The sequence below is a fragment of the Lithobates pipiens genome, unplaced genomic scaffold (genome assembly GCF_037356315.1).
Source record: "Lithobates pipiens isolate NorthernLeopardFrog02 unplaced genomic scaffold, aLitPip1_a1.2 Scaffold_1, whole genome shotgun sequence".
NCBI lineage: Eukaryota > Metazoa > Chordata > Amphibia > Anura > Ranidae > Lithobates > Lithobates pipiens.
Genome location: NW_027507685.1, coordinates 59167990 through 59181447, shown reverse-complemented (window position 1 = coordinate 59181447; position 13458 = coordinate 59167990). Strand labels below are relative to the sequence as shown.

Sequence of the window (13458 nt, the reverse complement as noted above, 5' to 3'; positions counted from 1 at the left end):
AACCCATAACAAACATACGACAAGGTTTCTCAAATTTGACTGTCAAAGTGGAAATGGACATTAAATTAAAAAGCTTAAAGTGGACTAAATCTAGAAATTTAGTAGAGTGGATGTATAAATTCCTGGTGTCACAATAAACGGTCCTTGAGCTCCAAGATACATCGCCTACATACAATCCAATGAGAGCGCCAAACAAACAAACAAACAAACAAATGTAATGATAAAATTGATGCCTAGCAGATAAAGCCAATTAATTTTTGAGGCCAAACGTACTCCTTCTTCATCAGAGCTTAAAGTGGTTCTAAAAGGCAGACTTTTTTTATCTCAATGCATTAACCACTTAACTTCCCTGGCGATATGATTATTTCAGATTTTTGATGCTCAAAGCAGTACAATGTTTTGCATGGAAATTTGGCGTTTTATATTGTAGGCCTGTAATTCTTAGGAATAATACTTAAATCTGTCCAAACAAGAGTCTAGTAGACATCCCGGGTATGATAAAGTTTGAAACACAAAATTATAAATTATAATATAATAAATAACTGTAAATAATTATAACAAATAATAATATAATAATAATACAAATTATTTAATAATGTAATCAAATCAAAAACACTGACATTTGCTCAGTTGCAGAATTGTCGTTGTCGTTAATTTCAGAGTTTGATAACGGTTTTCCCCACGGATCACTATCGTTCAATTCTGCAAGTGATTCTTATTTTTTTATCGATGTTTTCTAGCTGGTCTAAAATCACTTTTGATGTTAAGGGACACTTTTTGGTTGCTATAGACAATCTCACGTTTCCAGGCAGAAAGAATAGTATTTATAATATAAAACTGCATGCAGGGCACTGGAAAAAGCACTAGGGGCAAAAAGGAGGTGAAATCATGTGATACAGTAATGTAATCTGTAAGATTACAGTGTACTGTATGTGTAATGTGTTTTCAACTTTTTGAATTTGGCACCGAGCTTCGTCCCCGTGCGTCGCAACGATCGCAGGGAATGGAGCTCGGCACTGTGATAGATCCGGAGGAGGACACGGCTTGCACACACAGTGTGGAGACATCACAGGATCCTGGGGACAAGGTAAGTAACTTTGCCTGGATCCTGAGATGCGATCCCAAGTGTGGCTTGAGGTTACCACTTTTGGTAGTGAAAATCCACCCCGAGCCACACTTGAGATTACCGCTAAGGAGGCTAAGCACCGCCCACCACATATACAGTATACTGTGGCAGAGCAGCCATATTGCGCAAAACGATGTACCGTACATCATTTCGTGCACGAGACACTGCTGGTGCGCACCCCTGCTGCACAGTGGGGGGGGGGCAATGCAGGGGTCTGGTGGCTGTGATATCTATCGGCCACCCACAATCGCTTCTCAGAGAGTAAACAAAGCAGATCCTCATTCTGACGGGAATACAGAGAGATCATCTGATCCCAGTGATCAGGAACAGCGATCTCTCTGTACTCCCAGTCAGTCCGCTCCCCCCACAGTTAGAAACACCTCCCTAGGACACACTTAACCCCTTGATCGCACCCTAGTGTTAACCCCAGTGTCAATTATACAGTGATCAGTGCATATTTGTAGCTCTGATCACTGTAATAATGTCACTGGTCCCAAAAAAAGTGTCAAAAGTGTCCGATTTGTCTACCTCAATGTCACAGTCCCACAAAAAATCGCTGATCACCGACATTACTAGTAAAAAATAAATAATAATAAAAATGCCATAAATCTGTCCCCTATTTTGTAGATGCTTTTGGGCAAAGGGGGTAAATATTTCTGGGGCTGAAATGGTTAAGATAAAAAAAACTTAAGTGTGCAGCAGCCCCCTTAAGCCCCTATAATATTTATCTGAGCCCCATCTCAATCCAGCAATGTTGCATGAGAGACTCGGCTGTCCGAGACTTTCCCTCCTGATTGTCTGAGACACACAGTGGGTGCCATTGACTCCTGCTGTAGTCAATCAGAGTCAGTGAGCCAATAAGGAGAGAGAGGGGGTGGGGCTGAGCAAGGAACTTGTTGAGGGGGCACTTGGCAGGAGGAAGGAGCCAGGAGTGCCAGCAAGGGAACCCAGAAGATGAGGATCTGGCCTGCTCTGTGAAAAAAACAGTACAAAGAGCAGGTAAGTATAACATGTTTGTTATTTTTAAACAAAAAAAACAAGATTTTAGTATCACGTTAAAAATTCTAACTGTGCTTAAATGAACTGCACTGTGATTTACTGCTTGGAAAGTTTTCCTTTTTCTGAAGAGTGGCACCCATTAGTGGAATGCTGCTGAACTGGAACCAGTGTAACCAGTGACAATTTCATTGACCCTTAAAGTGGATGTAAAGCCACTCTCATCCTTTCTAAACTACTGTGATATTGGTTATCTAAAAGGATATACATGCCTCCTGCATGTATACTTATCTGTCAAATCTCTCCCCTCTGTCTGCTATGAGACCCAAAAAACTGCAGATTTTGTGGGTGGGTCTGTTTTCCAGTGCTCAGTGGGTGCAATTGTGATGTCAGTAGACTCCCTGCCCACCTCTACACTCCCCTTATCAACATGCATTTTCTCCTGTGTATTTCTTACACTGAACTTCTGCTATGACCACTAACATCCAGTCAAAACCCAGAAAAGTCCCCACATGACTTTAGCATGCCAAATCATGCTGAGTTGTAGAACAGCCTATCCCTGCAAAGCAGCAGAAGAAAATAGTGGGGGTGGGAATTAAAAAAAATGCATGTCTTAGGCTAGTGCACGAGATATGTAAATCACCTGTCAATCACAACAAGGGGGAAGAACGGACAAAGATTTCACAGTTTGTCTGTTTTATTTCACTGAAAAAAGATACGAGGATTGCTCTGAGCTGGATTAACTCTTTGTGGCAAGACTGGGCACAGCTTATCTGAAATCCCATACTCTATATTGTGCCAGACACATCCACTTTAAAAAAAAAAAAAATCAAAACCCGCACCCTTTTTGTTCCTGAGTTTAGGTTACATTGGCTAGACTAAGATGATTATCATCACTCTGTTGTGGGCAGGATGAACAATTTCTTCAGTCTCCTCTCCTCTATCAGACTACCACACTAAATTTGCAGCTACACACAAGCCAAGATGCTGCAGCTGGCGGCAAATTTGTGTCAAATATTAGGGACAACTGTCAAGAACTACCTAGCCACCAGCATTATCAGGGGACATAAGTAAGTGATATACTTATAAATTAAAAATATGGAAAAAATATATTTGATCCCAATTCCACTCTAAATAGCTACCTAGTGAGCTTGTTTGTGTTGGTGTGGCCTGTTATTGGTTATATCAGTTTTATAAAAGTTATTCTGCCATTTTAGCCCACAGAGTATTGGATGTCTTTAAGACATGAACTTTTGTGCTGAAATAACTTGCTGAATAAAGCTTATCTTCTGAATGTTCCCCTGCTCCCAGCAAGCGTTCTCTTTTTCACCTGGCTACCCAATTCCCTATTTTTAATTGTATTCTCATATGAATGGCCTTATCTCAGGCTTGCAGGGCTGAATGTGACTCTGCATAGAGATAAACTGATGAATTTTATAGTTTTGGTACCTGCCTTTAAACGAACTGCAGGCTGTAGCTTTACTTACACACATTGGCATGAATTGGAAATTGAATATTGGCTACGGCCTATCTAGCAGTTGTAAGAAAAGGCTGCACAATTGAGTTGCAAATAATTATATCAAAATTTAATCAAAGAGAACCAGTCCTTTATTTTGAATATGAGAAACCAGTAATGGTGCCTATGAGCAGGTACCCCAAAGTATTGTGTCCTTGTCCTTGCTCAGAAATGCCTATTCAGTGCTTCTACTGATATTGCTTTGAGTTTTAAAGTAAGTTCTCAATTTTCTAAACTTTGCCTCTAAGCACCATCTAACTGTAGGTCCTGCCCACTTACCTGTCTCCCTCTCCAATGAATATACCTGGTGCTTATATTGGCCAGTATGGCACTGTCATGTGATATCTGTTAATGGAGAATACAGCTAGGGGCTGTCTTAGTCCTAAAGTCTTACTAGATGCTTTTTTTGGACATGGGAGATAACTGGTACCTTCTAGTTCCAGTCTTAGTTTCAGATATTCAAAATAGATGACACGTCCACTTTAAAGGAGTTCTATAGTCATAGCATACACTTTCTTTTTATAACATCAGCATTGTAATAGCAACACAAACAATAGTTGCTATTTCTTTTTAAAACTTCCTGGTTTCCCTGCATGCTTTGAAGCTTTTCTGTTTAGTTTTGATTTCTTAGAACTACATTTCACATACCTTGCTGCCTGCAAGCAAAGATTGCTGTACTGACCCCGCCTCCTAAAGTGCCTCATCTCAGTACCTGTATAATTCAGAATGCAGGCTCAGTGAACTCGGTGACACAGCAACATTGTCATCAACAAGACGTAGTGATCACGTGTGACAGAATTCAATAAATGTGTGGGAATCTTTACAAGTTAAGTTTACATATTTCAAGATCATTCAGATTAATAAGAGTAAGCTAAAAATAATTTAAATACAATGTGGAAATGTATGATTTTTTATTTGGTTCATAGATACACTTTAAGTTAAAATCAGTGGAATTTCTGCTTCTTTTCAAAATTACACAGACTGACTTTTATCTAGTTGTACTGTAAGCCATACTTTATAAACAGTTCCACAAAATAAAAACTCTAGAAGCATTTGCCATGGTTATTTGTGCCTTTCTGGGGTGTTTATTTTTTCTGAAGCCTTTAAGAAGATTTCATCTTATCAGACAGTAAACCAATTCTGCACAGTTCTATAGAAAATAAAGAAACAACATTCTGCTCCATTTCCATTAAATCATTGAGGGTTTTCATGACACACATCATCAGTAACTGCAGAGAACTAAATGAATCAGACACCCCTAGCACAATAAGCAGGTGTTGTAAGACTCAGATGTATAATTATTCTACCTAAATTAAAACTGCAGATGTACATAAAACTGCAGGAATTCTGCAGTAAGGACAATTTTTACATTTAAAAATTAGCTAATATTATGCATCCTGTTAAACATGCACATTGGTCAAAATAAAAATTCAAACCTTATTGAAAAGTACAGGCTTATTAGGGTTATCATATAACTTCTGAAATATAGTTCATTCAGAACTAGCTACCTATTAACCAGCAAACATATCATGATGACTTTAGCTTAATACAGGCATTAAGTCATATTTTAACAAGCAGTCTGCCAAAACATCAACTAGGGCAGCCATTATACATATTCTTGTATCCCATGATCATTTGCAAGGATTAATGGCTCCAATTTAGCTTTTCCAAGAAGGTCTTCAGAGATTATAAGTACCACGTGGGCCATTAGAGTAAATATACAGGTTTTTTTTCATAGAAAGCATACATATTCTATTCCCCTCTCCCCTACACCCTTAGCTTCAATTATATTACCCTAACCCTCATCCAGCTGTATACTAACTGTTTCCTGCAGTCAAGGCCCACCATGAGGCTGACGTCAAACCACACTAGATATTCCAGCTGTAATCTCTGACTGCATAGTCAATACTCTTAGGCTTCTATGGGGCCATCTTCTAAAATAAAAAGCCCTGGCTCTAGAAAACAATGTCCAAGAACTCAGTAAGTATACAGCTAGAACAGAGAAAAGTGTGTTAATTAAGTAAGAGTGGGTAGCAAAGAGGGTAAGTATACTTTCTGTAAACCAGTTAATTATCATGTACTTATGATTGGATGCTTACTATGTAATGTTCTGAATATTTTAAATTGTCTGGACACCCAAAATAGAAATATCAACAACCAACTGGTATGGTCAGGGACCCACACTACAGAAATATATCTATCGAGTAGGTTATCGGTGAGGTATCCTTGATGAAATTTCCAGGCATGCCTCCAGTTGCAGATGTATTAAACCCATATGAAGAAGTCTTGATCCTCCAGATCTGTTTTTCATAAATGAGTAACAAAAAATTAAATGACCAAAACATCTCTCTTGGCTCTGTTGGGAGGTTTCCCCTAGTTTGAACCTAGGGAGGATGTACATTTTTTCTGCACATGCACTGATGATTATACTACTTGTGCCAAGTTAGCTTCTACTGAAAAATCACTCCCCTTGAAAAGTTTGAGATGTTTGGGTCTTTCCCAATGAACCACTGGAGATCATATTAGGAAAGAACGCTAGCTAGGTTTTGGACATACCTGAATAATGAACCTCTATACTTTTTTGCCAGACCTTATGACCCTAAAACCAAAAAGAAATCCTGCTTTCGGTACACCTTGGCTCGGTTGAATACACCCTAATTGGGCTGCCGCAGACCATTAACAGCTGACACTGAGCAACTTAGAAAATCTTACAAAAAATATATTGCCCTGTCCTTTTAAATTATATTTGTCATTCAGATTACTAAACAAGAAATGTGTAAAAACAACGTGAAAATTATATATCACACATATCACTTTAACAACTAATAAAGTGCAAGCATATTACTAATGAACTACATAAGCAGTGCAAAAGTCCACGATATTCAAATCCTAATACAAAAAATTAAACAATGATTAATAGTCCATTGGTGAAAAAGTGGTAACCCTCCAATCCTAGATGATGCCAGTTTTGGGTAAACACTTCAGTAGTATAGAGCATTGTTTCTCAACTCCAGTTCTCAAGGCGTCATGTTTTCAGGCTTTCCATTATGTTGCACAGGTGATTTGATCAGTTTCACTGCCTTCGTAATTACCACAGCTGTTTCATCTGAGGGAAATCCTGAAAACATGACCTGTTGGGGCACCTTGAGGACTGGAGTTGAGAAACACTGGTATAGAGTGTGTGTGACGCTACCATGTACTGGCGGAGTGTGAGACATTGTGTCCATAGCTTTTATGTGAAGCCCGTTTTCCACTGCTCTGATGTAAGGGAATATGACCGTTTTTGGAAAGAACATTTAAGCTGTATTGCACTATGAAATTCTCCCTGCTTGTTTTATATGGAAATTTCTGATGAGCGATTTAAGGAAGACTGAGAGCTGGTTCATGTCATTTGTTTATAAGGAGTAAACGTTCCAGAATGCAAATGTGACATGGGTGTTACTCATTGTTTTGGATTGTGGATTGTATGCTTGTTTAATCCCTGTAACTCGGGATCTACACTGTGGTGTATGTAACCATCTTTTTAAAGGAGCACCTTTAAGCACTATGATTACTCCACATAGAAAGAACCATCAATACGCAAAAAAAATTTTTTGCACTTCTCAAGACTTCCTCAAATGTGTCCTCCAAAAATTTTTTGAATGGCCACATGCAAAAATGAAAAGAATAGTTTCATTGCGCAGACTTCATGATAAGTCAATCATTCTTTTTTTATTTTATTTTTTATTAAAGAATGATTGACTTATCATGAAGTCTACGCAATGAAACTATTCTTTTTCTTTTGAGGACACATTTGAGGAAGTCTTGAGAAGTGCAAAATTTGTTTTTGCGTATTGATGGTTCTTTCTATGTGGAGTAATCATATTGGGATAAGGAGGAGTCTGGAAATCTGACCATCTACAATTTGATCCTATGTGCATTTATTATGTGCACTGACGGTAAGAGTCAGTAATATCGGGTGTTGGTGGTGGTCCCTCCTGTCTCTTTTATGGATTGATGGATAACGATTCTACTTTGATCGTTCTCTGGAATTCATCCACTGCTAATATTAACTTTATATTTATTAATTGCTAAAGCGCTACACCATACTTTATATTTGTTTACATATTGTATCCAGCAATATTTGTGTTAGCTGCTGTATTTTTTTGTTTGTTTTCTTTTGCTTTTAGCGCAACAAAATGTATTTTTATTCATAGAACCTACTTGACTGTTTGCATACAAATATTTCTATATGATTCTGCAATGTCAGATGATGTCAGACAAATGTTTATACTTTGTGAAAACTTTAATAAAATATAATTATAAAAAAATTGGACAGATGACCAGAGATGGGAACTCGTGTGCAGAGATAACACTCACTGTAACACTACAACATTAGAATACAGTTGGTAATCCAGCCTTTTTCGCCAACTAACCCTTTAAGAGAAGATTTGAGACAGCACATATCAGTACAGATATACAGGTAGTTTATTACATTTTATTTTATCTTATTCTAATTTCAGAATTCTGGACCAGAGAATGAAGTGGGCACTTCAGACACATCTGTCCTTTTGGATGAAACATTCCTCAACATCTAACAGCCAATACAAAAAAAAGACTTGGGATAATATGAAAGATCTCACTCCAGTTGGATTCATTGAAAGGGGATGGTACCTTCCATTGCTGCTCACCATTCTAGATCTGAAACTAAATGTTTCCATTTAGCACAATTGGGAACAGTCTCTTTCAGATAATGAGCACTTTCAGCAGCACAGGAATGTTGATTGGCCTGACAACAGTCTCAGTTACCTTGGACATCAGCATACACAATGGACTGATGGCCTGGCACATTAATAACAATGTGACTTTAAACCAGAGCCTGCCCACATTGGATCCAGCCAATGTATCTGAAACGGATGAGGCATTTCGCCCAGCATTTGACAAGAACTGGTATGCTCTTTTGACTTTGATTATCATTATTTTAACAATAGGAGGGAACATTCTGGTTATTATGGCTGTGTCACTGGAGAAAAAACTTCAAAATGCAACCAATTTTTTCCTCATGTCACTGGCAGTGGCTGATATGCTTGTGGGAATTTTGGTTATGCCAGTTTCTCTCATCACAATTCTGTACGGTAAGTTTTTTCTTTGCAATTTCATATTACATTGCTTTTTATTGATATGCTTTTATGATTTTGAATTTGATTTCCTATTAAATGCCAATGAAAACAACTCTATTTTGTAAAATGTTTGAGCTCCTCGACCTTAAGGTGGAATTTAGTTAAACCTATTTGAATTTGGATTGAGGGAGATTAAAGCCTGACAATTCTAGCCTTTCCCTATTCAACTGAAGAAAAAATGTTTTATTGGTACTGGTGTCCAGCCATAGAGATTTCTCAATTTGTCATGTTTTGGCGGCCAGCTGTCACTAGTTAAGAAGGAAGGGGCTGCATATATCAATCAAAGCACACCCTTACTCTGTCCAACATGAAAAACAAAAAGAAGGTTTGTATTTTTAGAGTTCCTTCTTAGCAGAATTAAAGTGGGACAGTGTAATTACATCAGAAGGATATTATCTGCAAACAGTGAGTAGTAGAAATCATTCTATAAACTCAGAGGCTATTGACCAAAAAAGTTGTGTGAATCTTAGACAGATGTAAAAACAACAAAAACATATATATATATATCTTGAAATCAGCTTGCTGTACTCAGTACCTAGTAATACTATATACTTTCCACTGTTACCAGATCTATAATTTCATGCTAGAAAATGGTGACCCAAGCCTTTAGTATGTATTCCGTTGTGATTAGCATAGGCATTAATATTTTAGAATATCTGTTTGTAAGGGACTGTGTTTACCCCCTTTGGATCTCTTTGCAATTCAGAAGATCTGAAAGTTTTTTTGATTGGAACCCAAAAATGGCTTTGGCTTGAACATAGCCAGCACATGTAGCTGGAGCAGGACTGGGACAAGGGGTGGGCAGGAGGGGGAGCTGGCTTGGGTGCAGTGGAGGTTTGGGGGATTTTGCTAGAATGAATGATTTGGGGGGATTTGTGTTAGGAAGGAGGATTGGGGAGGGTATTTGTGTTAATAGGGATGATTGTGGGATTTGTGCTAGGAGGTGAAATTTGAGGGGGGATTAGTGCTAGGAGAGGGGATTTGGGGGGATTTGTCCTGGAAGAGGAGAATTTGGGAGGGAGAGATTTATGCTCAGAGGGAAAATTTGAGGGGGATTTGTGCTAGGAGGGGGGATCTGGGCAGGGAGAGGATTTGAGCTGGCAGGGGGCATTTCTACTGAAAGATGGGGAATTTTTGTTTGGGGAGAATTTTGGCTAGCAAAAGGGAATTTATGTTTAGGGGTAAGTGTGCAGGTGGGCACTAGGTAATTTATGTTTAGGGGTAAGTGTGCAGATTAGGGGGGAGGGAAGGGATTTTTGTTGACACATAATGCTCATACATTTGGGGGGGGTCGCCATTTGGCATCTTTGCCCTGGGCACTAGATGACCTTGTCCTGGCACTGAGCGGGAGGTACCAGGCCTGAAACATATAGAGCAGGAAATGGCTTGAGTCTTGGAAGGGCACATGTCTTGGTAAAGAACAAGCAACAACAATAATAACACTTTAATTAGTCACCTGTGGAGTTCCCAGAAGATTCAACATAGTAGTGGGGGTCCTTACAGTATTAGTTTTGGTTGCGTTCAGTTTCCTCATAGGAAAGATTCTCTCTATATTTGTCCTGGAGACCATTATCATTGTTGTGTCTGTAAGCCAAGAAGTGAAGGAAAATATCCTTAACAAAATAAAACATGAAAGATTTAAAATATGTATAAAGTTAAACATTTCTTTTTGAAAAGAGCAGGAAATTGTTAAAAAAGTCCTACCATGTTTTGTGCCCAACTGTATTCCACAGGGGAGATATCACTATACAGCTTGCCATTTAGGCTTCATGCACACGAGACGCAGATGCAAACGCTGCTGGACACATGTTGAAACCGGCGTTTAGAAACGCGCGTTTTGCCGCGATTTTTACCGCAATTTAGCTGCGTTTTACTGCGTTTTACCGCGTTTGCGTCTAGAAGCGTTTAGTTAAGCTAACATCATAGACCCTCCCCAGCTCAAAAATTAACTATTTCAGCAATTTTGTGAGACCAGAGTGAGTAGCAGCAGCTGTGAGAGCTGCAGTGTACTTGTATTTAGCGTGTCACTTGCCACGGCATCTGCCACAAGTTGTGGATTGTCCAACTGCCACGTCACCTGCCACAAGTTGTGGATTGTCCACTTGCCACGTGACTTGCCACATCACCTGCCACATCACTTGCCACGTCACCTGCCACAAGTTTTGGATTGTCCACTTGCCACATCACTTGCCACGTCACTTGCCACAAGTTGGGGATTGTCCACTTGCCACATCACCTGCCACGTCACCTGCCACAGGTTGTGGATTGTCCACTTGCCACGTCACTTGTCACATCACCTGCCACGTCACTTGCCACGAGATGTGGATTGTCCACTTTCCACGTCATCTGCCATGCCACCTGCCACAAGCTGTGGATTGTCCACTTGCCACGTCACCAGCCACATCACCTGCCACAAGTTGTGGATTGTCCACTTGCCACGTCACTTGCCACATCACCTGCCACGTCACTTGCCACATCACCTGCCACGTCACTTGCCACATCACCTGCCACAAGTTGTGGATTTTCTACTTGCCACGTCACTTGCCACGTCACCTGCCACGTCACTTGCCACGTCACCTGCCACAAGTTGTGGATTGTCCACTTGCCACGTCACCTGCCACGTCACCTGCCACAAGTTGTGGATTGTCCACTTGCCACGTCACCTGCCACAAGTTGGGGATTGTCCACTTGCCACGTCACTTGCCACATCACCTGCCATGCCACCTGCCACAAGTTGTGGATTGTCCACTTGCCACGTCACCAGCCACATCACCTGCCACAAGTTGTGGATTTCCACTTGCCACGTGACTCGCCACATCACCTGCCACATCACTTGCCACGTCACCTGTCACAAGTTGTGGATTGTCCACTTGCCACATCACTTGCCACCTGCCATGTCACTTGCCACAAGCTGTGGATTGTCCACTTGCCACGTCACTTGCCACGTCACCTGCCACGTCACTTGCCACGTCACTTGCCACGTCACCTGCCACAAGTTTTGGATTGTCCACCTGCCACGCCACTTGCCACGTCAGCTGCCACGTCACTTGCCACAAGATGTGGATTGTCCACTTGTCACATCACCTGCCACATCACTTGCCACATCACCTGCCACGTCACCTGCCACAAGTTGTGGATTGTCCACTTGCCACGTCACTTGCCACATCACCTGCCACGAGATGTGGATTGTCCACTTGCCACGTCACTTACCACATCACCTGCCACGTCACTTGCCACATCACCTGCCACAAGTTGTGGATTGTCTACTTGCCACGTCACCAGCCACATCACCTGCCACATCACTTGCCACGTCACCTGCCACAAGTTGTGGATTGTCCACTTGCCACATCACCTGCCACGTCACCTGCCACAAGTTGTGGATTGTCCACTTGCCACGTCACTTCCCACGTCACCTGCCACAAGTTGGGGATTGTCCACATCACCTGCCACATCACTTGCCACATCACCTGCCACAAGTTGTGGATTGTCCACTTGCCACGTCACTTGCCACATCACCTGCCACGTCACTTGCCACATCACCTGCCACGTCACCTGCCACAAGTTGTGGATTGTCCACTTGCCACGTCACTTGCCACATCACCTGCCACGTCACTTGCCACAAGATGTGGATTGTCCACTTTCCACGTCATCTGCCATGCCACCTGCCACAAGCTGTGGATTGTCCACTTGCCACGTCACCAGCCACATCACCTGCCACAAGTTGTGGATTGTCCACTTGCCACGTCACTTGCCACATCACCTGCCACGTCACTTGCCACATCACCTGCCACAAGTTGTGGATTGTCTACTTGCCACGTCACTTGCCACATCACCTGCCACGTCACTTGCCACATCACCTGCCACAAGTTGTGGATTGTCCACTTGCCACGTCACCTGCCACGTCACCTGCCACAAGTTGTGGATTGTCCACTTGCCACGTCACCTGCCACAAGTTGGGGATTGTCCACATCACCTGCCACGTCACTTGCCACATCACCTGCCACAAGTTGTGGATTGTCCACTTGCCACGTCACCAGCCACATCACCTGCCACAAGTTGTGGATTTCCACTTGCCACATGACTTGCCACATCACCTGCCACATCACTTGCCACGTCACCTGTCACAAGTTGTGGATTGTCCACTTGCCACATCACTTGCCACCTGCCATGTCACTTGCCACAAGCTGTGGATTGTCCACTTGCCACGTCACCAGCCACATCACCTGCCACGTCACTTGCCACGTCACCTGCCACAAGTTGTGGATTGTCCACTTGCCACATCACCTGCCACGTCACCTGCCACAAGTTGTGGATTGTCCACTTGCCACGTCACTTGCCACGTCACCTGCCACAAGTTGGGGATTGTCCACATCACCTGCCACGTCACTTGCCACATCACCTGCCACAAGTTGTGGATTGTCCACTTGCCACGTCACTTGCCACATCACCTGCCACGTCACTTGCCACATCACCTGCCACTTCACCTGCCACAAGTTGTGGATTGTCCACTTGCCACGTCACTTGCCACATCACCTGCCACGTCACTTGCCACAAGATGTGGATTGTCCACTTTCCACGTCATCTGCCATGCCACCTGCCACAAGCTGTGGATTGTCCACTTGCCACGTCACCAGCCACATCACCTGCCACAAGTTGTGGAT

General features: G+C 41.8%; 1 protein-coding gene across 2 annotated transcripts in view; it reads left to right on the top strand.

The window, feature by feature from the left end:
- The window catches only part of LOC143924586 (5-hydroxytryptamine receptor 2A-like), a 999965-nt gene that overhangs the window by 729685 nt on the left and 256822 nt on the right, over positions 1-13458 (top strand). For both annotated transcript variants that reach the window (XM_077449011.1, XM_077449081.1), the window contains one exon: positions 8141-8752. In XM_077449011.1, coding sequence (XP_077305137.1) covers positions 8329-8752 — 424 coding nt within the window. In that variant the 5' untranslated portion in view covers positions 8141-8328. The remainder of the gene's footprint in view (positions 1-8140; positions 8753-13458) is intronic.